The 24,591-nt window shown below is 36.9% G+C and overlaps 1 protein-coding gene across 1 annotated transcript; it reads left to right on the top strand.

Annotated features, from left to right (window-relative positions):
* The first annotated feature begins 3,432 nt into the window (after window positions 1-3,432).
* LOC105499909 (CD69 molecule) lies at window positions 3,433-10,189 on the top strand. The gene is made up of 5 exons (XM_011772774.3): window positions 3,433-3,587; window positions 6,278-6,400; window positions 7,431-7,630; window positions 7,997-8,100; window positions 9,082-10,189. Exons 1-5 carry the CDS (start codon window positions 3,524-3,526, stop codon window positions 9,191-9,193), a joined length of 603 nt encoding a protein of 200 aa, XP_011771076.1. The 5' UTR covers window positions 3,433-3,523; the 3' UTR covers window positions 9,194-10,189.
* Window positions 10,190-24,591: the final 14,402 nt, after the last annotated feature.

The following is a 24,591-nucleotide window of genomic DNA, read 5'->3' as shown; positions in this document are numbered from 1 at the left end:
AAGCGAAATAGCATACTCTTCATAATTACTGAAATAGCATGGCGTTAATAATTACATGTTGTTAAAAATTAACAACAGATGTCAGCTAGGACAATGCCAAGCAACCACTATTCACTGTGAGTTTAAATTGATTGCTTTCTCAAATTAAAAGAGATTTCTTACACTTAAGAAAAATAGAAAGAATTGTGGGAGGGAGGGAAGATAAATGAAGAAAAAGTTAATTTTTCAACAAATTCAGGCTCTTGCAGAAGACCTTGATCGGCATGGGGCCCAGTGGATATCCAGGAGGCCACTGACAACTATATGCTTGGTACATTGGCTACTTTTTTCTTGCAGTGGCTGCCTCCTCCCGTGCACCCAAGTACTGATTTCAACAAAATACTTGGGCTGTCCCCATTAAAAAAAAAGCAGAGAAGGGCCAGGAGCGGTGGCTCATGCCTGTAATACCAGCATTTTGGGAGGCGGAGGCAAGAGGATCATCTGAGGTCAGGAGTTTGAGACCAGCCTGGCCAACATGGTGAAACCCTGTCTCTACTAAAAAAAAAAAAATACAACAATTAGCCAGGTGTGGGGGTGGACACCTGTAATCCCAGATCCTCAGGAGATTGAGACAGGAGAATCGCTTGAACCCGGGAGGCAGAGGTTGCAGGGTTGCAGCGAGCAGAGATCACACCATTGCATTCCAGCCTGGGCAACAAGAGTAAAACTCCATCAAAAAAAAAAAAAAAAAAAAAAGAAGAGAAAAATGACTGTAAAATAAAGTTAATAGATTTTGATCAATGTCATAATGTTTAAAAATATTTTCTCAAAATAAGATTCCTAGGTATCATTTTTCTGTGGCTTAGGGCATATATGCAAAATATATATTATATTTAACATATATATAAAAACGTGTGCATGTATATATGTGTGTGTGTGTGTATATGTGTGTGTGTTTGTGTGTGTACACGCATCCATTAACTTGATTACGGTTGAAGCAGCAAGAAACCTTGAGCCCATGAGTCTTAGTACCATGAAACCTGTTAGAGGTGGTTGTAGGAGACTGCAATTTCCTCTGTCTCTTTCTCAGATGGAGAAGAGACACATTACATCAGCAATTATGCTGTGAGCTCTCAGTTATTATCTCTGAATGCCTTACATCGAATGAGGAACTTTCTCTTTTCATGACGTGTATCAGACTGTCACTCCCTTACATATCATTGAATGCATAATGTGTACCAAATACTATGTTAAAAAAATTTAGAATTCATAATTTTTCTTCATAGAAACCTTATAAATTGGATATTATATTTTTAGTTTACAGGTAACAAAGCCAAAACTCAGTGGACTTGTATGGTAAATTTCCCGAGGCACTACTGGTTTACTGCACAGACCTTCATTCTTTTCCTTAAAGAAGCTAAACTTCTTTTTGTTTTATAGAGTATGTTCTAGCTCTTGTTCTTTCTGTTCTCAGATTTTCAATGGTTAAATCTTTCCTCTCATTTTTATTTAATTCCACCTATGACCTCCTCAACAAGACCTATATAAATGACCTCACATCTGGCCCTATGTATTACCTTGTTCTTTGCATGTAGCAGTCTAAGGTCATACACTTCTCAACCAAACAATCCTAAAAACCCCAAATAAATAGTACTCCATATTTTAGAACTATTAGAGTTTTATACGTATTTTTCATTCATTCACTCATTCAGTAACGGCATGGAATTCATACTAGATTCCAGTTACTATGGCAGGTGTTAGAGGCACAGAGGAGACAAGTCAAAGCCCTTGCCCTCAAGCAGCTTACAGTCTAGTAAGGGAAACAGATAATAAACCATGATATAATATCAGATATTTACAGCGATCTGTAGAGGCAGAGTGGGAGGTTCTATTTTACGTATAACAGCAACTGACAATTTCTCTGAGCAGGTGGCAGCTGAAGAGTGAGTCGGTTAAAGGGAGAGCGAGACATGCAGGGAGATGGAAAAAGAATCTTTCAGAGAAAATGTAAAAGCCTTGTAGTGGTAGGATGCTTGGCATTTTTAAGGAGGAGGTTTCTGTCAGAGAGGATACTGAATAACAGGAAAAATGGTAGGAGAGGTAACCAGGGGCCATATTATGTATAAAGCATTCTCAACTATTAGGTCTTTGGATTTTACGGTACATTTGATAGGAAGCCTTTCAAAGTGCAGTGGGGGGAGGAGTTAAATGCTTCACCAAAATGATATGACTTAATTATAAAACAATGGTTCTAGCTGCTATGTGGAAAAGGGACTAAGAAATTGACTAGAAAATAGAATGGAAGCAAAGGGAGCCTTTAGTGTCAACGTGTACCTCTTTGTGTCTTAGGTAGACAAATGCATCTAATGGTCCACCTAACTTTTCTAGATGATAACTTCCAACCCACCTATACATAACATTTCAGCAAGGCTTTACTCTGAAAGCAGAATGTCTTTATTCTAAATCAGTGATATTAATAATAAAATTTTGGGCACCAAGATTGTTAATCAGAGTGATATTTTGATTTCCCTCCTTAAATCCCCACACATAGCTTTCTGCATTCATCTTGTGTTGACTGTCATTACTTCTCTGAATGAGACTGATACCACAGCAATGTTTTAAATAATAATCCTACTTCAAATGACTGAAGTCTCAGAGGTATCTGAAGAGACTAACCTAGAGCACAGGGGGAGAATTGAAGAACATGTTTCTGAGGTGACATAAAAGCAGTCTAAATGACAATAAAATGTGACAAGAAAATTAGCAGGAAATAAATGAAACAGATAATTTAAGATAAACAATTTTAGAGCCTAGCAAGGAAGTTCCAGACCACAAGCTTTCTGTTTCCTGCATTAAAACAACTTCTTACTACATGATACATCTAGTCGCCAGAGAAGAAGTGAATGACACACTTCCAAAAACCAATTAGTAGCTTTCTAAATAAAACTCTTCCAGGCTGGAGAGAGATCCATGAGCACAGAGATCTTAACATTCATATTCAACAATAAATCCTGGGGCCCCAGACAGTGTCAGATGCATAGCAGGTGTTCAGTAAATATCAGTTAAATGTATGAATAAATGGATGAACGGGATTCCTGGAAAATACTACACTCTCCTTCTCCAAATTATTTTTATCTCAAAGACAGGAATCTCTAACTTTTAATTCTTTACTTAGATTATGCTGTCTCCTAAACTATTTGCGTTTTCTAGAAATTTAGGGCAGGATGTCTCAGAGTCTGGGAAAATCCCACTTTCCTCTTGCTACACCTTACAGTTGTGAGAAAGCGCATTTCAGACAACAGGGAAAACCCATACTTCACCACAACAACACACTATACATTGTCTGGTCCACTGGAGCATAAATTAAAGAGAAACAATGTAGTCAAGCAAGTAGGCGGTAAGAGGAAGGGGGTGGAGACTTCATCAGGGAGTATAAACTCCCTCCAATGCCTCGGAGCCTCAGAGACTGAACAAGAGCTCCAGGAAAGACTTTCACTGTAGATCGACTTGACCTCAGATTAACTAGGGAATCTCGAGAATAAAGATGAGCTCTGATCATTGTTACGTAACAGAGAACAGCTCTTTGCATCCGGAGAGTGGACAAGAAAGTAAGTCAGCTCTGATTGCATATTTACTGTCTAGTATCTCCGTGTATGACATATAATAGTAGTTATAGAAGATATACTCTATATATGATGTGTATATGATGTATAATCTCTACATGTGATATATAATCTCTATATATGATATATCATCGTAGAGAAAATATACTGCTAATCTCTATATATGTGATATCTAATGGTTGTTAGGGAAGAAAGTGAGGCTTTGTCTTTTAGAGAAGACAGGTTCTTCTTCAGGGAAGAGGTAAATCCCTCTTCATCTATAAGAAGATAGAATGTCTGAGATAAGAGAAAGCTGCAAAAATTAATTTCAGAAGATCTTTAAAGATCTTTCTCTTTGCTTTAGTTTATATCATCTCAGTATTTAGATTTAAATAGAAAACTTTCTGCTGTAGGCCAGTTATTCTCCATCATTTTTTTTTCATATCCATGTGTACATTCTCCAGGAAGTGCTGTCTCCCTTTATGAAAAATTCTATTTTCCACATAAGCAATTACATTGTTTGCCTTCCTTTGCATCTTTGTCTGCTCTCAGAGTGCCTTATCCTGTGTTCTCATGACAGCATCATATCGTTGCTGGAAACGGGCAAGTTTGCCATCTTTGAGAGAATAGCTATACGAGCAGATGAAAATTTACAGTGTCCATGTGTAATTTACTAAAAAAAAAAAAGTCACAAAAGAATTCCTGAAAATGCAATCTTCTGCTTTGGTATTCTTTATCAGACTTTTTTCCTCCATTTCATCCTTCTAGTTAACCTTTCCAATGTCTGGCTTCAAAGTCTATGTAACTTAGACTTTTTCTTCCTTTCCTTTGTTTCTCATCAAAATATAATCATCCTAGAAATTTTCCTCTCTTCTATTTGTCTATTCTGTCCACCTATCTAGTTTACTTCCTGTTACTGGGATTTTGCCTATTTTTTATACCTTATTTCTGTAAAATTTATTTGAGTTTTTCCATTTATTCCTTTCTCCTTGGTTAATGAGGTACCCTAAAGCATTAGCACTTAGGAATTAGTCTTTACTTGTCAGCAAGAGCTATCTAGTAACAAAGGGATATGTGAGAGACAGCAGAACTAAAACGATCTTGTAGAAAGGGATTATTTTCTAAGCATATGTCTACTATATTAGCTTACTTCCGAAAAACATCAGTTACCTCTCATAAATCCATCCTGTGTTTAAGAACATAAAATTTAGTGTGGATAACAAATGCAAAGCAAGCAAATTTTCAGGTAATCAGGTGAGCCGTTACTTATGGTACAGTTGCGCTGCCAAAAAGAAATAATAATAATAATTACTACTCAATAAAATAGAGAGCATAGCTGAAATAAGGACCTAATGCAGAAATTCTTAACTTTTCCTGATACCATTTCAACTTTCTTTTGAATGTCTAATTTAGGCTGCCCTAGTAGGTGCTTCATTAGTAGGAAGAAGCACTGAACGTCATCTTTGGGTGATTCAACAAGTAGCAAATTGGGTTTATTTTCAACTTCTCCATTAATGTGCGGGACCTGAAACCAAAGAAAAAGTGTTGGGGGAAATGTTTTGTCACCTAGGAGATAAGTCAAACTGTGGGTAACAATAGCCCACATTAATGGGAGTAAAGTATCATCTGAGAGTCATCTCAAAGCTTACTCCCCAGTTGAGCCAATGGTCTGAGTGAGACCCTGGAGCCCATAGGTTATTGGGGTGTGTTAGTGCTCACTGAGGAGACAGAGCTGTTGCAATACTGAGTTCAAGCAGCACAACTGACTCACATAACGTGAAGTGAAACCAGACAGAGCTCCGAACTTGGTACCTTGGGTAGCAATGGTGGCTTCCGATGATGGTTCTACACAGGTGATAAAAGGAAAATTTACTTTGAGAAGTTGAGAAAATCGAGCTAGATGGCAGCGAAGTAAAGACTTCTCTTGCAAAATCTGAGTGCAGATCTGTGATGGGAAAAAGAGCTTCCAGATAAAGCAAAAGTTGATGTTGACACCAGTACCCAGTAAATTGCTATGAAAAAAGGCAACATCTCTTGGTCCAGTTTACCTTTAGATAAATGTTTGAAGGATAAAAATACATGTGTTTCAGGATATGTCTTATGTAAACTTTTTTAAGTTATGAAAATCATCCATATTGAAAAATCGAATGTTTTTTATTTTGAAACTGTTTTGCATTGTCAGTTACTCAAGCAGCCATTTTACATTTCAGTGTTTGAGAACATAACACAGACCTGTATACTCCTTGTGGGGCCACATGTTAAGAATCTTAACAGCTCATCCTGCAAAATTAAAATCCAAAATCTAAATCACAAAATTCTCTTTTCTCTTTCCTCAGTTATTTACTTAGACTATAGAACAGATATCCTCCTAGAGTTTTTTGTAACTATCAATTATCATTAACATCATATTCCTATTCTAAATCCTTCCACTGAAACACTACTTGTTGGGGAAAAAAAGGCTTTTACTTTGTTTCACCACTGTACAGAGGGTAAATGAAAAAACTTTCACTGAATATTTGGTCTATAATACTGTTACATTTCCTCTATTATTTTAACATCTTTTGAAAAATTTCTATAAAGAGATGGGGAAATTTCATGTCAGGAGATAGGAAATGTTAAATTTAAATGCCTGAAAAGAATATCGCATATTCCTTCTATAGTCTGCCTGAACTCACCCTCAACTTTCTCCCTTCCAGATGACGCCACCAGCCCCCGTTTCTCAACACATCGTGAAGGATCCTTCCAAGTTCCTGTCCTGTGTGCTGTAATGAATGTGGTCTTCATCACCATTTTAATCATAGCTCTCATTGCCTTATCAGGTGGGTCTGCTCGTCATCAAGTCTTTCAAAGCCTCCCAGCTGTAAGCATTCATGCCCAGCTGAAATCAATATTAGTTTAGTCTAGTTAATCAGCAATTGTAGCTAATTTAGAATCATCCCATGTACCATATATGGCCAATTTCCTACTCAATACTAGACATAATTCCACAATCCTCAAATAATTAATGTAATATTTTATAAGTATTAAAGTATCTATGATTTATATATTACTGTAGAATAAAATTGCATTTGAAAAGACGTTTACATCTAGAATGAAGGGAGCCGATTTGAATTCTGAATAAATAGCTATTTAGCTGGAAAAAAAATGTGAACTTCACATTCATTGATTATGGAAAAAATCGTATCTAAAGTCATAGATTCATCAGGAAATGGTCAGTCTTTTGTGTTTTATCTCAAAGGACACAGAATGGTAGTTCTGAATAATTAAGATTATATTTAAAAGTTCCCAGAGAGTCAGTAGTGATTCGGTATTCAATACCTCCAGCTATACCGAGATATATTTGTGTCTTTTACAAATGGGAATGTTTACCATTTTTTGAGATATTCTCAGCCATATGTCTTTCTGTATTTTGAATTGGTTCCCTAAAAGTTACTCTCTTCATCTTTCCAACCTAGTGTTATAAATACTGCATCTTCAAATTCTTCCACCTCTGCATTCAGATTCAAAACCTTATTTGAAATAGATAATGTACTTTACCCTTTCTAGTCCAAAGAAATATCTAGTCCAAATTTTCAGAATTTTTCTATATTTCTGTCATTTTCTGACATTATGGCCAAAGGTACATCCCCTCATCCTCATACCTCCATCCAATGACGATTAGGCTCAATGGAAAATCAGATATGGTCCTGAGAACTTTCTTTCTTCATACCCTTTTCAGAATTCTCCTTTTTAGCTTTTATCCTTTACTTTATCACCACCTAGCACGACATAGCATCCTAAGGCTAGTTTTGCATGCTATGGGTATTTCATTTCTTTTGTTACTAAAACAAAGCATTTTTCTGTTCACAGTGGGCCAATACAATTGTCCAGGCCAATACACATTCTCAATGCCATCAGATAGCCATGTTTCTTCATGCTCTGATGACTGGGTTAGCTACCAGAGGAAATGCTACTTTATTTCTACTGTGAAGAGGAGCTGGACTTCAGCCCAAAGTGCTTGTTCTGAACATGGTGCTACTCTCGCTGTCATTGATTCTGTTAAGGACATGGTAAGAATGAAAAAAATGATAAAATATTACTATTTTAATTAATATGGCTAATCAGTGGTTTCCTTCTGTTTCTGAGTGGAAGAAAAAAACAATATTGTACCTATTTCAGATGTAGGAAAATATCACCCCAGAGAACCATATGATCAGCCTGAGGTCAAAATGAGATTTACTCACTTTAGTCTTTTAAATTTGACTTGATTGCTTAGCTTCAAAGACCAGAAATCCAAATATGCTGATCCTATATAGAATGAGTCAATGGTCAGATGAGCTGTCATGCCTCAAGTTGCAGCTTTTGAGAAACAGGATTTACTATCTACTTCCCTAGAAGGGTGTTTAATGTAACAACTCCCTTGTGCTTTCTTTAAGAACTTTCTAAAACGATACGCAGGTGGAGATGAACACTGGGTTGGACTGAAAAAGGAGCCTGGTCACCCATGGAAGTGGTCAAATGGCAAAGAATTTAACAACTGGTAAGTCTCCAGAAGCCTCTGGCGAGCATCTCAGGAAAATCATTTTCCTTTTCTCCTTTCAAAGCACTTTAGATACGAAGGCTGAGCTCTTCAAGAGCTCTAACAATCTCTTCTGAATGCGTATACTCAAATTCTTTAATGACAGCCTTTATTATTATTCTTTTTTCTTTATCCACACTTATAATACATAAAATAAATGCTTATAGTAATTTTTCTCAGCAAACTCTAATGTGAGGAATAGATCTGGTTCATTTGGATATATTCTAATGATAATTATGATGATGCAACAAAACCCCACTTTCAATGTCACATTTAGTCTTTACTAATGAGATAGTTGTTGGAAAATAAATCCCTCTTACTATTTCTCAGTTTTCATCTCCACAGAATAAAGAATAGTTTCAATGCCTAATTATGAATTTCTATAGACCTGAAAGAAAATTTGCCCCAGAATTAGATACTCTATTTTCATTACTTTTAGTTAAAATACATTTAATGTTTGAAGATCATTTTATAAGTTTGTTGTTGATCATAATACTGATAAAGTATCGAGATTAAAATTCAGGTCTCTAGAAAAGAGATTCCTAATATTTGTCCTATGGTTCCATATCCACAGATGGGCTTCAGGAACCATAAACCCCCTAAAGCTGTATGCACTAGTATGCCTGGCTGTTGGATGCATATAATTTTGTGAAATTATTTATTGAAAAATCTATGAACTCAAAAATGACCAAGAATCACTTCTCTGGTGCCATGCCAGCCAAATGAATGGCGTGCTTTCCTCTTACCTCCATATTTTTTTTCCACATACTTTTGTTTTCAATTCTTGTCCATTGTCTCTACAAATTAGTCTATGATTATTTGACTTATGTATCCTGCTGAGAATTTAAAAGAAGCAGAGGTCACCATCTTGAGTTCATTCTCATGTAACTGAATGAAAACAATGAGCTGAAAATAATTGTAAGTTTCTTTATTGTTTGACAGGTTCAACTTGACAGGGTCTGAGAAGTGCGCTTTTCTGAAAAACACGGAAGTCAGCAGCATGGAATGTGAGAAGAATTTATACTGGATATGTAACAAACCTTACAAATCATAAGGAAACATATTCACTTATTGACTATTGTAGAATGGAACTCAAGGAAATCTGTGTCAATGGATGCTGCTCTGTGGTCTGAAGTTTTCCATGCAGACTTTGTGAAAAAAAAAAAAATTTTTGTAGTATCTTGGGAATTTTCTTCCAAACAGAACTATGGAAAAAAGGAAGAAATTCCAGGAAAAATCTTCATTGTGGGCTCTTGTTGCCATGAGCTGGAAGCATAACAGGTTGACTGATAACCATGCCCAAGAATGAGAAGAATGACTATGAAACCTTTGGATGCACTTTATATTATTTTGAATCCAGAAATAATGAAATAACTAGGCATGGACTTACTATTTATTGCTGAATGACTACCAACAGTGAGAGCGCTTCATGCCTTTGCACTATTGGAAGGAGTTAGATGTTGGTACTAGATACTGAATGTAAACAAAGGAATTATGGCTGGTAACATACATATTTAGTCATTGAATCCCTTAAACTCAGGGAGCATTTATAAATGGACAAATGCTTATGAAACTAAGATTTGTGATATTTCTCTCTTTTTAGAGAAATTTGCCAATTTACTTTGTTATTTTTCCCCAAAAAGAATGGGATGATCATGTATTTATTTTTTTACTTCCTCAGCCATAGACTGGTCCTTTTCGATGGTACATATTTCTTTACCTTTATAATCTTTTATACATTGTTTTACAGAGAAAAGACATAAGCAAAGAGTATGAGGAATATTTGTAAAACCTAGAAAAGTGTTGGAAAATGTGCAATATGTGATGTGGCAAATCTCTATCAGGAAATATTCTGTAATGTTCAAACCTAGAATAATACTAGTCTTATAATAGGTTTGTGACTTTCCTAATCAATTCTATTATGTGCAATACTTCAATACTTCTTTTAAAATATTTTTATGTGCAATAAAATGTATTTGTTTGTATTTTGTGTTCAGTACAATTATAAGCTGTTTTCATGTATGTGAAATAAAAGTAGAATAAACACAATGGTTCCCAAGAAAGTTCATTCCTTCAAAATACATTTAAAAGTATATACTGTATGAGAAAGAAGAAAACAGAGTACTATAACTTAGAAAAAAATCCCATCTAGGGTAAAACTCTTAGTTTTACAACAGCTTATACATATCAAATTGTTTTCATATACTTATATGCTAAAGGGTGTATGTATGCATATTCATTTTTCTGTGTATAGAAGATGCTCAGTAATAATTACTCCTCATAGTCAATGCTCTGAAAGTATCCTGTTCAATTCTGAAGTGCTATATACACTTTAGTTATTTACGTAAAATAATTCAATACATAGAAATGAGGCATAATCTTCATGGGATATTTCAATCAGCAAAAAACTTGATGATGTAGCTTGGATGTGTGTCCCTGCCCAAATCTCATGTTGTATGGTAATCTCCTTTGTTAGGGTGGGGCCTGGTGGGAGGCGATGACATCATGAGAGCGAATTTCTCATGAATGGTTTAGCATCATCCTCTTGGTGGTCTCCTTGCAACAGTGAGTGAGTTCTCAGGAGATCCGGTCTTTTAAAAGTGTGCAGCACTCTCTCTCTCTCTTTGTCTCCCTCTCTTTCCTGCTTTCTCCATGTGACATGCCTGCTCCCACTCCACTTCACCTTCTACCATAAGAGCACCCCTAAGCTTCCACAGAAGCTGAGCAGTGTCAGTGTTATGCTTGTAAAAACTGCAGAACCGTAAGCCAATTAAGCCTTTTTTCTTTATAAATTACCTTGTCTCAGATATATTCATAGCAATGCAAGAATAGCCTAATACATTCGATTACCTTCAAAATTGTTTTATAAATGTAATTTGCAATATTCTTCTCTGCCTGTTGGAAATGTGTGATGTGTATGGTATCTCTAAACTATTGACAGATGGCAAACGGAAATGTGGATTTCAGACACTGCTTAGTGAAAAATAACGACCTCTGCGCTCCTGACTTCCCACAGCTGTGGGAAAAAAATGAAACAAGCAGCTTCCTAGCTCTAATAGTCTATCGTTAAGAACAATCTACTCCCGAGTCATCTTAGAAAACAATGTCTTGTGATTAATATTTTAGTTATAACATATTTTTATGTGCATAAAATCTAATCAAATTATGAAAACTGAGCAAGCTTAAAAATATTATTTCTATATTAGTATGATAGTTTTTAACTCATTGAATACTGACTGTATCACCTAAAAATTCAATGAATTTTATCATTTTTAAAAATAATTTTATTGAATCCCTATAATTATGTGAAATGACCAGCTAACGTGCTTCCCTCTCCAGAGGAAGATGTTGAAATTATGTTGAAAAAGCAATGGATAAAACACGGATAACTGAGAGTTATTTTTTTACACATAATTTGAAGTCATTTTATTCTTAAGGACCACTGCTTTCTTTAAATAGATTTAAAAAATAGAATTCTAAAAGGGAATAATTTTATTATTTAAAGTATGACTCTGCTTGCTAGTGAGCAATTACAAATATAAAAACTGAGTTTGTCTCAAGAACCCCTCTTGCCCCAGGCTCTGTCCCCGTTACAAAAGTTGCAGTGCCGTCTAGTGGTTGTAGGAGATTACTGCACTTCTGTTTTAAGTATAGAACAAAATATGTAGCGCATGGCGCTGTTCAGAGCCAAGGCACTGGGGGCCAGACCGCCCTAGTTTCATCTCTGCCACGCGCGGACTGACTAGCTATTTTATCAGAACTCGTTCAAAATTCAGCTAAAATTAGCTAGATATTAAATTAGTTAGTACATGAAAACAAACTTAAAACATTATCTGGCTCCCTAGTACACCGTGGGCATGTATTAAACACTCATGATGATTATTATAACTAGAAACACAATGTCTTCACATTTCCAGTATTGGCATAAAGCAATGTTTCTACAAGACATGTCTATTTCTACGTAATATATCTTATTTGTGTTTGTTTTCGGAAAACCTTTTTAAAATTTCATTTGGCAAGCACCTGCTGCTATGATGGACACCAGAGTTAAAATACTGAGCAAATTCCGCATGGCAACTGACTTTGTGGAATTCACGGTCTGTTTGGAAAACAAGCAAGAAGATGAATTAATACGGTGTGATGAAGGTTATAATAGGAAAAATGTAGGGTGCGATGGAAGCATATTAAAGATATACTCCCATATTCAAACCTTTAGCTAATCATCAAAATTTTTACTCTGTAGGCTCTGTAGGCTACATTCATGTTGAATAGTTACATAAATATATGTAAAATAAAACCATCAGTTATCCGCGTTTTGCGTTGCTTTTTCAACATAATTTCAATTTCTTCCTTTGGAAAGGGGAATACGTCAGCTGCACGTTTCACATAATTATAGGGATATGGTAATTAGCTTGATTTAATCATTCCACACTGTGTACAAATAACATTACATTATACTCCACAAATATATACAATTATAATTTGTCAATTAACAATAAAATTTTTCAAAATTTTTACACTCAAGTGGCTTGTGTGTGTGTGGATGATGATTCTTGATTTCTGTAGTGGAAAGATACGGTAGTCACCACTCTCTCAACACTACTTTTTATATTTTTTCTAGTTATAAAGGAAATAACTTAATCTAGAAAAGTGAAACCTAACCCTTGATAATACTGCACCCCATCCATATTTCTCAATATTTTTATTGCCAAGTATAAAATGTAATTAAAATAATGCATGTAAAAGTGCTTCGTATATGCTAAAGAACTATGTTACCACAAGTTGACTTACTTCCAAATTTCTAGGTTCTGAGACCTGAAGCTCACCTTATTTTCTCCTTATTTTACATATACTTTTCAATAACTTGAAACAAACAAAAATGTGCACATTGTAAACTTAAAATTACGGACTTCTAGTTTTCAAAAGATATCATGGACAGAAGGACAAGTCGTCACAGAGTGCAAGACATTCTAACACGTGTAATTGATAAAGGAATCTGTTTCTCCCCACCCCCATCATCTATCTATCTATCTATCTACCTACCTACCTACCTATCATGTATCTAGACAACAAATCAATAATACAATGACTGTTGACCTTAAGAAGGGAGGCTCTCAGTCCTCAGCCAAGAAGAAAAGGAAACTTGAGCACTATAGTCGAATAAACTGGTTTTGCCAACAACCTGAATAACCTTTGTATTACACTCTTTTTGCATTGTTATAAAGAATTCCCTGTCCAGGTGCAGTGGATCACGCCTGTTATCCTAGGACTTTGGGAGGCCGAGGTGGGTGGATCCCTTAAGCTCAGGAGTTCGAGACCAGCTGGACAGCATGATAAAACCCAGTCTCTACTAAAAATACAAAAATTAGCTGGGCATGGTGCATGCGCCTATCATCCCAGATACTTAGGAGTTTGAGGTGGAAGGACCACCTGAGCCTGGGAGGTAGAGGCTGCATTGGGCTGGGATTGCCACTGCACTAGAGCCAGGGCAACAGACTGAGGATGCTGTCAAAAAAGAAGAAAGAAAGAAAAAGAAGGAAGAGAAGGAAGGAAGGAAAGAGGGAGGGAGGGAGGGAGGGAGGAAGGAAGGAAGGAAGGAAAGAAGGAAGGAAGGAAGGAAGGAAGGAAGGAAGGAAGGAAGGAAGGAAGGAAGGAAATAAGAGAGGAAGGAAGGAAGGAAAGAGGGAGGGAGGGAGGAAGGAAGGAAGGAAGAAAAGGGAGGAAGGAAGGAAGACGTGAGGAAGGGTAATTCATAAAGGAAAGAGGTTTAATTGGCTCATGGTTCTGCAGGCCACACAATCATGACTCCAGCATTTGCTCCTGGTGAGGCCTCAGGAACCTTACAATCATGGCAGAAGGTAATGGGGAGCCACCATGTGAAGAGAGCTGGGGGCAAAGTGCCACATGCTCTTACCAGATCTTGCCTGAACTCACAGTGAGATCTCATTTATTACCAAAAGGATAGCACTATGCCATCCATGAGGGATCTTCCTCATGACCCAAAGACATCCCACCAGTCTCCTTTCCAGCACTGGCGTTACATTTCAACATGAGATTTGGAGAGGACAAACATCCAAACTATTTCAAGCTTAAAAGCAGATTTTTCCCCCCAGAGCTTCCAGGAAAAAAAAACGGGTCCTTGAATTTGGCCTTATAGGACCCTAAACAGAAGTAGTACTGTGCCTGGACTTCTGAGCCATATAAACTGCAAGACAATCATGTGTTGTTTTAAGCTGCTAAATTCGTGGTAATTTGTTACTGCAGCAATATAAAAAAATAGTATCTTTTAAAATTTTTAAATTTTCTATCTGTAAGATTTTCTGTTGGAAAAGCAGCTCTTATTTCTGGGTTTCAGTTTTCTCTTGGATTTGTATTGCTTTATTTTTCAATAGCATATAATTTCATTGATGCCTTTATGATGGTTTGAGGCTGAGTGCAGTGGCTTGTGCCTGTAATCCCAGCACTTTGGGAGGCCAAGGTGGGAGGATTGCTTGAGCCCAGGAGTTTGAGGCTGCAGTGAGCTGTGACTGCACCACTGTACTTGAGCCTGGGTAACAGAGTGAGATGCTGTCTAAAAAATTAAATTAAATTAAATTAAATTAAATTAAAATAGCAATTTGAAACATTTTGTCCAGCCTTTCAAATTGTCCTCAGTGGAAAGAGGGTTGGTATTGCCTAGCAATGGATTATCCATATTTTTCGTAATAGCCAAATAAAATAACTTGAAGTCTCATTCTGCCTTTAAAAATATATTTTTCTGAATAATCCTAAGAATTCTCAGAGAGTACTTAAAAACTTGTTTGTTGCTTATTAATCCTCTCTCTTAACTGTTGCTCCGGTCTGCTCCACTGGTCACATCCTGTTGGTTTATAGCTGGTTCTATATGATGTGGTCTTCAACCCACACTACTTTGCTAAGTTTTAGCACTCTTGCTCCTTGCATTATCCAAAGCACCAAAATAATAAAAGTAATGAAAATGTGTACCAGATGGTGGTAATTACAATAAGGATGATTAAAATATGACAATAATTATAACCAACATCTCTATAGTGTTTCTACATGCTAGACGCTAAATGTTTTATATATAATTCATGTAATCTCCAAAACAGCCCTGTGACTTAGATCTAATATCTCATTTAATATGTAACAAAACCAAGTCACAAATAATTGCTTTACCAGAAGGCTTTAAATTTCAGATCTAGGCTTCATACCCAGGCAATCTGGCAGTTTGGAAAAACATGACATATTTTGACACATAAAAATATAGGACGTTGGACGGGAATGGTGGCTCATGCCTGTAATCCCAGCACTTCGGGAGGCCAAGTGGATCACCTGAGATCAGGAGTTTGAGTGGATCACCTGAGATCAGGAGTTTGAGACCAACCTGGCCAACATGGTGAAACCTCCTCTCTGCTAAAAATACAAAAATTAGCCGGGCGTGGTGGCGGGCGCTTGTAATCCCAGATGCTCAGGAGGCTGAGGCAAGAGAATCACTTCAACGTGGCAGGGGGAGGTTGCAGTGAGCCGAGATCCTGCCACTGCACTCCAGCCTGGGCGACAGAGAGAGACTCTGTCTCAAATTATATATGTACTTAAAGCTGAATGCCTGGTTTCATTTCTGTTAAAGTTTACGGCAACTTCAATCACACTGGCCCCCTACTGGCAGAACGCCTCCTTTTCTTCCAGCTTGCACTGCTGCTGAAACTTGCCTACTCACCTCCGGACTATTTAAATTCATCTACTCTTTCCATAATTTCTGAGGGTGTTTGTCAAAAACACCAGGGATAATTGTTTAACTTCCCAAGGCAGCAATATAATAAAAACTGAGACAAAGAACTGATGAAAACTTAAAAAAAAAAAAAACAAAAACTGGAGATGAGATGTCTATAGTAGGCTTCAAAATCTCCAACATATTTATTGGAATCTTGAAGGTCGTACACAAGCACAGGGCAGTGTGAATGTACAGGGCTGTATACAGGTTCAGGAGTTACCTGAGAAGAACCTAAGCTCTCACCTCTGGCTGACCTTGAAGCTCAGCCTGTGCAGGAAGTGAAGGAACAGCACAGCGAGCTGCCTGCCTGCTGAGGATCCAGGATGTGCTCCTACGTGCACGCAAAGTCTCTCGGCCAAGACTGGGAGAGTGAGAGTTTTCAAACTCATGAATCAATTTGAAAAAACAGGTGACAACAAATGTTTAAGTGAGAAAAAGACTACAGAAGTAATTTCACAGAAAAAGGACACCAAAATGGCAAAAAAAAAGCCTTATCAAAACACTCAAATTCGTCATCAGAGAAATGAGTAAACTTAAAGGAGTCAGTACACACCAACTAGAATATCTAAAATTTTTAAAGAAATTAAAAAAGTAAAATCTGAGAATACCAGAGGTTGGTGAGAATTTAGATCAACTGACATGCTCATAAACTTCTGGCGGAAGTTCAAATTGATAACCATCTTAATTTGGTAGTCTCTACTAAAGCTGTGCATCAGCATACTCTGTGAACCAGGAATTCCGCTCACTCGTTAATAGAAACAAACATGTATGGGCACCCAAAGAAAGGAATAAATATTCGTAGCAGTTTTATTCATAATAGCCCTGAATTGGAATCAGATATCCATCAACTATAAAATAGATAAATGTTGCAGCATCCATACAAGAAGCACTATACTCGTTATATATGCAAAAACACAAATATCAGAAACCTACTGTTAAGCAAAGAAGCCAAACATAAATGATCACAAGATTGTGTGATTCCATTTGTATGAAGTTTTTTTAAACCCTGGAATGACAAAGAGAAAACAGCCTAACACAAATTGCTGCAAAACCTGAAAATGCTTCTTCACCGCCCATTTCAGTGTGGTTAGACCACTGATTCATCATCTCTGTTTCTTAGTAAAACTAAATGTTTATTTATTTCAATGTAACATCTTATTTCAAGTGGCACTTCCTCTCTGATGCACCTGTGGGCTGCAGTAAAACCTCATGCGTGCTCTGTTGGGGCATTTTTGTTTTGTATATAAATTGTCAGTAAATTACTTACTTATTGACATACTAGAAAATCAGCTCCCTGAAGGGAGGACACCATTTTTAATCTCGACTTCCAGTTCCAGGGAAAGCAATATAGTTTAACTATTGAGTTGATAGGCTTTGGTGTCAAGTAATCTGGTTTCAAATTTCTGCTCAACTCCTATCCTTCTGTGTGACTTTGAGTGAATTACCTTGTTTTCCTCATCAGCGATTAGGGATAATAAAGGTACCTAGCTCCTATGGTTGTGATACCAGAAGACTTAAATGAACTAATACCTGAAACACACAATGTTCTTAGTCAATGTTAACTTTTAGCTAATCAAATCATCAAACTATATTTATTAGTATGAATTACTTTCATATGAATATTTTCACATAAATTAATACAAATTCAATATAAATCTTATAAATTTTGTATGAAATTTCATAAAAATTAATCTATGAATACAAATACAACCCAATGTTTCTCTGAGATGGAAACTTTTTGGCATATATATATATATATATATATATATATATGAAGTGGGCTTGAAAACTAATTGATTGGCTAGGAGCGGTGGCTCAAGCCTGTAATCCCAGCACTTTGGGAGGCCGAGACAGGTGGATCACGAGGTCAGGAGATCGAGACTATCCTGGCTAACGAGGTGAAACCCCGTCTCTACTAAAAAAAAAATACAAAAAACTAGCCGGGCGTGGTGGCGGGTGCCCGTAGTCCCAGCTACTCCGGAGGCTGAGGCAGGAGAATGGTGTAAACCCGGGAGGCGGAGCTTGCAGTGAGCTGAGATCCGGCCACTGCACTCCAGCCTGGGCGACAGAGCGAGACTCCGTCTCAAAAAGAAAAGAAAAGAAAAGAAAACTAATTGATTAATATTCTAAATTAGGTTGCTCATTAAGAAAATTAAATAAAGTGTTAAAAGTAATATATCTGATTTTTTTTCTCATAGATGTGAAGTTTTTTGTTTTAATTTTCAAACTTACAAAGTCTACCTAAAAATTCAATAGGGTACTTTCAGGTAACATTCAACAGATGTATTTGTTTCTGCTTTCTCTCAAATCTCTGTAAAAACGATATTAATAAAAACATTCAATAGAATAAAAATGATTGGGAGCAACTAGGCATAGATGAGAAATGTCTACAAGGTTTGGAATATGTTGAGTAACTTAGGCATAGGTCCCTGGATGCTAAAGCATCAGAGACCCTGTGCACCACAGACTCTGTGGTGGCTCCCATCATCCCTGTGTTCTGGTCTTCAAGCCCTGGTGTGATCTCTTCTCCTTGAGTGTGGATAGCACTTGTAATTTGCCTCTAAGCAATAAAATACAGAAGGTAATGGTATATGCATGATTACATGAATGTAATGTTATGTACCTGAGATTATAATAACTGTCTGCCAGAGGGGACTCTCTCCATGGCTGGCTTTGAGAAAGCAAGGCGCCATGTTGGGAAAGTCCTTACAGCAAGAAACTGAGGGCTACCTCTGGCTGGCAGCCACCAAGAAACTCAGGCCCTCAGTTGATGGCCCACAAGGAAGGGAATGCTGCCAGCAACCATGTGAACCTAGAAGCAGATCCTTCCCCAGACGAGCCTCGGATGAGATGAGAGCCACAGCCAACACCTTCACTGCAGCCTTGTGAGTGTCGGAAGCACAGCACCTACCCAAGCCATGCCTAGACTCCTGGCATACAGAAATTATGAGATAACCAATGTGCATTGTTTTAAACCACAAAGCTTAAGGTAATTTGTTATTTAGCAATAGAAAACTAATATAGTATGGGCTCAATATGGGGAAAAACTGGAGAATTAGTAGAAAATATATACAAGGAACACCTTGAACAACCAAACTGCAACCCTGTGTGTCTACTGAAGATTGGAAGTGTATTGCCTGTCATTACTGAACCAAAAGGAGGCTGAATTCAGGGTGGGAGTTTCTAGGCAAGGCTAAGGGAGGAAAGTGCTTTATTAAAGACAGAGGAATTAATTGAAATTCTGAATAGCAGAGAGATGCTTTGACCCATCTCCTAATTGACCTCAATATCCTTGACAATCAGACTTAAGGCACCCAAGAAGAAAATTGGAGAATTTTTCTTTGAAAAAACTGACCTGCTTAATAATAAAGACCTACAAACATTGAGATTAAGAAGAAATAAATAACTTCTGCCTGAACATCCAGTGATGTCCACTGATCCCAGACACAGAAATTCCCTTTGCTTATTTAATACCTCAGTCTTGCATACTGTTAGACACCTAAGGACTACTAGATATTTAGAAAAGTCTCCAATAAAAGTAGAGATCAGGCTGGGCCCGATGGCTCATGCCTGAATCCCAGCACTTTGGGAGGCTGAGGCAGGCAGATCACTTGAGGCCAGGAGTTCGAGACCAGTCTGGCCAACATGGTGAAACTCCGTCTCCACTAAACATATAAAGAAATTAGCTGGGTGTGGTGGCACATGCCTGTAATCCCAGCTACTTGGGAGACTGAGGCAGGAGAATCACTTGACTTGAACCTGGGAGGCGGAGGTTGCAGAGATCGTGCCACTGCACTCCAGCCTGGGCAACAGAGCAGGACTCCATCTAAAAAAAAAAAAAAAAAAGTAGAGATCAAAACAAAAACAAGTACACATAAGATGAAGTTCAAATTAGAATTGATGGTAAAAATAAAAGAAAGATTGAAAATATTCTTATAATTCATAATCTCAGGAGTGGGGAAAGAAAATACTATATCACTTAAACAAAAAGTAAACTATAAAAAAGATCATTTGACAACAAGAAATAATCCTTGAAAATCAAAATTATAAGAAAATAAATTAGAAAAACAAATTCTATAAAATGGGTGGAGGAAAAACTTGAGAAATTTCCTAGACGATAAACACTAAAAAGGAAGAGGTAAAAGAAAAAGTATAATGATAGTAGAATATCAGCCCAAGAGCACTAGGGTTTCACTAACAGGAATGCTAGAAAAAAGACATTAGAATAAAGATATGAGGAAAAATAGGAAATAAGTATAAAAAAGAAGTCTCAAAAGCTAAGGGTGTGAGTTTCCTGTTTAAAGCTTCACATTGAATGCCCAATGGAAAGAATAAAAACAGACTTAAAAGACACATCACTGCAGAATTTAAGAATTCTAGGAATAGAATTCTAGGAATAGATCCTGAAAGTCTCCAGATAGAAAAATTGAGCCTCAGACACAGGATCAGAAATCAAAATTGTATTGTGTTTTTTTAATAATTATGTCATCTGGCAGAAAGTGCAACTAAAATTCAGAGGAAATCTGATAACAGATCTCAACTTTTGTATTCAGTCCAACTATACTTCGGGTACATAAGAACAATACAACTCTTTCCAGCCAAATTACTGAAAACTATTCTCTCTCTTTTGCTCTCTCTCATGCATCTTGTCTTTGTTAACAAAACTCTCTTAAGCAAATTCGTGTGCTTACAACTAAATGACTCTGAGTTACCTTTGACATCATTTACTAGCTAGAGAATACTGGTACCTCCACTTTTGTGTAAACCTCAAATTTTTTAATCTGTATTTGAAGTTACTGATTTCTTTTAAGCTAATAGTTTGCTCTTTATTTTAGAACATATTTCCTCTTTTTGTAACTGCAAAAGTTCCTTTTTCTTAGCCTCCCCCAAAATGTCATTATTTAGTACACTGTACTGTCTGTTCTGCATCTTTGACATTTTAATGCTATTAACACTTAATCTCTTCTTGTGCTGTCATCAGTGATCACCAGGGTCTTTCAGAGAGATCAGACCTTGGTAGCAGAAATAAACTGTCCCTGAAGAGGAGGTAAGATTAGCTCATAACCTAGCAAAAATTGAAAACAGGTTTCGAAATTATGAAACGTATCTCCATGTAAGGTAAGTTAACTGCCTGATAGTCTTTACATGAAGACTACCAATATAACATGCTTTATACAAAAACCACAACGTCAAGGCATCTGTAAACATAAACCATAATATCCAGCATCTAATCAGGAATTATCCAACATGCCAAGAAGCAGAAAATATGAACTATAACAAGTAACTGTGGAAATTTTTAAAAAATACCATGAAGTGACACAAATGAAGAAACAAGCATGCAAAGATGTTAAAACACTTTTATAATTGCATTTAGGTATTGGCTATGTAAGCACATTCTTCTTTTCAAACTAAATATAAAAAAACCTTCCTTTCCAAAAATTTAACGACACAAACCACTACTGAAAACATACACATAAATAAACATGAAGCCTCTCCATTAAGAGAAATATACTTCTATGCACTTACTCTCTTTATTATTCACCTCCAGGATCTCAAAATTATGTGTCTATCTTGGATAAATTATTGTGTCAGACTTGGATATGACTTGTGGTCCATCAATATACATTTAAATTTTAATTTAAGCACTTCTAACACAGTGAGAAAATATAATAGGATAACCTTTGTTAAAAAAAAATAACATGTATAGGCCAGGCACGGTGGCTCACGCCTGTAATCCCAGCACTTTGGGAGGCCGAGGCAGGCGGATCACGAGGTCAGGAGATCGAGACCACCCTGGCTAACACAGTGAAACCCTGTCTCTACTAAAAATACAAAAAATTAGCCCGGCATGGTGGCGGACGCCTGTAGTCCCAGCTACTTGGGAGGCGGAGGCAGGAGAATGGCGTGAACCCGGGAGGCGGGGCTTGCAGTGAGCCAAGACCATGCCCCTGCACTCCAGCCTGGGCGACAGAGGGAGACTCCGTCTAAAATAAGAGAACTGTGTAAATATAAACTTTAGTGATTTTAAATTCATTGACTAAGTCTTCACACTGTACATAACAAGGACTCGTTGCCCTGATACTGAAAAGCCAGTCCTTGATAACCCAACCTGGGGATGATATTGGTGAAAATGATGGAGTGGATCTGCTTTCACCTCTTCTATTCAACATTATGCTGGAGTTTCTTGCCAAGGCAATAAAACAAGAAAAAGAGAAAACAGACTCAAATAGGAAAGGAAGAAGTGAAACAGTCTTTATTTACAGATAACATGATCTTGCATATCATGTCGTCCTAAAACATTCACAACAACAATAAAAATTAGAGGTAATAAACAAGTTCAGCAAGATTACAGGATACAGATCAATATAAAATATTAATAGTGCTTTTACAGACTAGCAATGAAAAATCCGAAAATGAAATTTAGAAAAATCTTTGTTTACAATAACATCAAAAATAAGAATATAAAGAATAAGTTTAATAACAGAAGTGTAAGAGTCATTCTGTGTACAATGCAAACCATCTTTGAAATAGATTAAGGAATATCTAAATAAAGGAGAGATTCTGTATTTATGGACTGAAAAAATTAGTATTACTCAGTTTGCAGTATTCCCAAAATTGATCTGATGAATCCTAGCTGCGTTTTTTATGGCAGAAACTGACATACTTATCCTAATTTTTTAACACTCTACATGCTAGTAATTTTTTTTACTTTTATACAACTAGATCATCAGTCATATTTCTTTTTCTTTCTTTCTTTCTTTTTTTTTTTTTTGGTGACGGAGTCTTGCACTGTCTCCAGGGCTGGAGTGCAATGGCTCGATCTAAGCTCACTGCAACCTCTGCCTCCTGAGTTCAAGCCATTCTTCTGCCTCAGCCTCCCGAGTAGCTGGGATTACAGGCCTGTGCCACCACACCCGACTAATTTTTTATATTTTTAGCAGAGACGGGATTTCACTATGTTGGCCAGGCTGGTCTTGAGCTCCTGACTTCATGATCCGCCCGTCTTGGCCTCCCAAAGTGCTGGGATTACAGGCATGAGCCATGGCCCATCAGTCATATTTTTCATATGAATAAAAGTCTACTTTTTAGTGAAAAATGATTATTCTCATTCTGGAAAACTCTTATAGCCTAATTATAACATTCAGCATAGCATAACTGATTTGGTAATTCAACATATAATTACTGAGTGACTGTTATGTTTCACACAAAACTAAGCGATGAAAATAAAAATAATAAAATGTGAGTCTTACCCTCAAAATCTAGACTGCATAACTGAACTACGGCATGGATTTAGAACTCAGTTATCACTCTTAAAATGTACTAGTTATACCTTTGGGAGGCAGAGGCGGGCAGATCACGAGATCAGGAGATCGAAACAATGGTGAAATCCAGTCTCTACTAAAAATACAAAATATTAGCTGGGCGTGGTGGCGGGCACCTGTAGTCCCAGCTACTCGGGAGGCTGAGGCAGGAGAATGGAGTGAACCCGGGAGGCGGAGCTTGCAGTGAGCTGAGATCACGCCCCTGCACTCCAGCCTGGGCAACAGAACGAGACCCCACCTCAAAAAAAAAAAAAGTACTGGTTATGCAACCACCTGCAGATAATAAAACCTCTAAAAGTCAGTTTTTCATGTATAAAATGGAGATCAAAATGTAGTAGGTATTGTCTAGTCACATACAAACAGTTAAAACAGCCCAGAAAAGGGAGAGTGTCATGGCAGTGTCATGGCAGTCTTAGGAGACAGAGGTCAGTGCTCAAGCCTCATCCAGGGTCAGAAGCTGGTCTTTATACTGAGGAATCCCTAAATGCCACAAAGCCAGGATCTGTTCTCTAGTTAGTTAATTAACCTAAGTTAAATTTCTTGGATGAGGGGTAGGGATGAGGTGATTGCAGTTTAGATTAATTCTGTAGAAAGCAGTTGAGTGGTTATGGAGTAAACCAGTTTTTCCATATGCAGATTTCCAGTTAATCTACTGGTCATAAGCTACTGGATCCTGCCATTTTTCATATCTGACATTTCTGAGTTCTATGTCCTATGACGGTTTCACAGGTGGCTAGGCTCTCCTCCATTATTTCCCTCTGTATGGTTTTGGCTGCATTTTTCTCTCATTTTACTTCTTCATCAATGATCACATCTCCATCTACTCTCCATTTTCCAGGGATTCATTGAAATTTTTCATCAACTAATAGAACCCTGAGCCTTTCTGTGTTATTGTTTTAGACTTACAAATTTTTATTCACTTAATACAATTTTGGTGGAATTTTAGAAGAAATAGGAGATAAAATCTATGTTTGCTCTGTTGTATTCAATGGTAAATTTCTGAACACCTCATTTTAAAATTAGTTTTTTTTTTCTTTTATGCCATTATCTTGAATTATTTTAACAGAGTTATTTCTGTTTCTTAAATATATATTTTTTAGTTCAGAAGTCCTCTGCATAATTCATGTTTTACCTCAGTTTAATGTTAATATTATAAAGCATACAGGAAAGCAAATAGCTTTCAGAATATTTAAGGTACTATCTAGATATACAATGCATTTCGAGAGGAGGATAAAAGACCTAGTGCCGCTTTCTGTGACTTTCATAATAAAATCTCTTCTTTTTCTTGTTCTGTTTCCCAAACAGCTATCCTACTTTGGAGAAGATGCTGGATACTCAGAGTTACTGCCAGAGAATATA

Source organism: Macaca nemestrina, chromosome 10 (genome assembly GCF_043159975.1).
Source record: "Macaca nemestrina isolate mMacNem1 chromosome 10, mMacNem.hap1, whole genome shotgun sequence".
NCBI lineage: Eukaryota > Metazoa > Chordata > Mammalia > Primates > Cercopithecidae > Macaca > Macaca nemestrina.
This window is presented reverse-complemented; position numbering and strand designations above follow the sequence as displayed.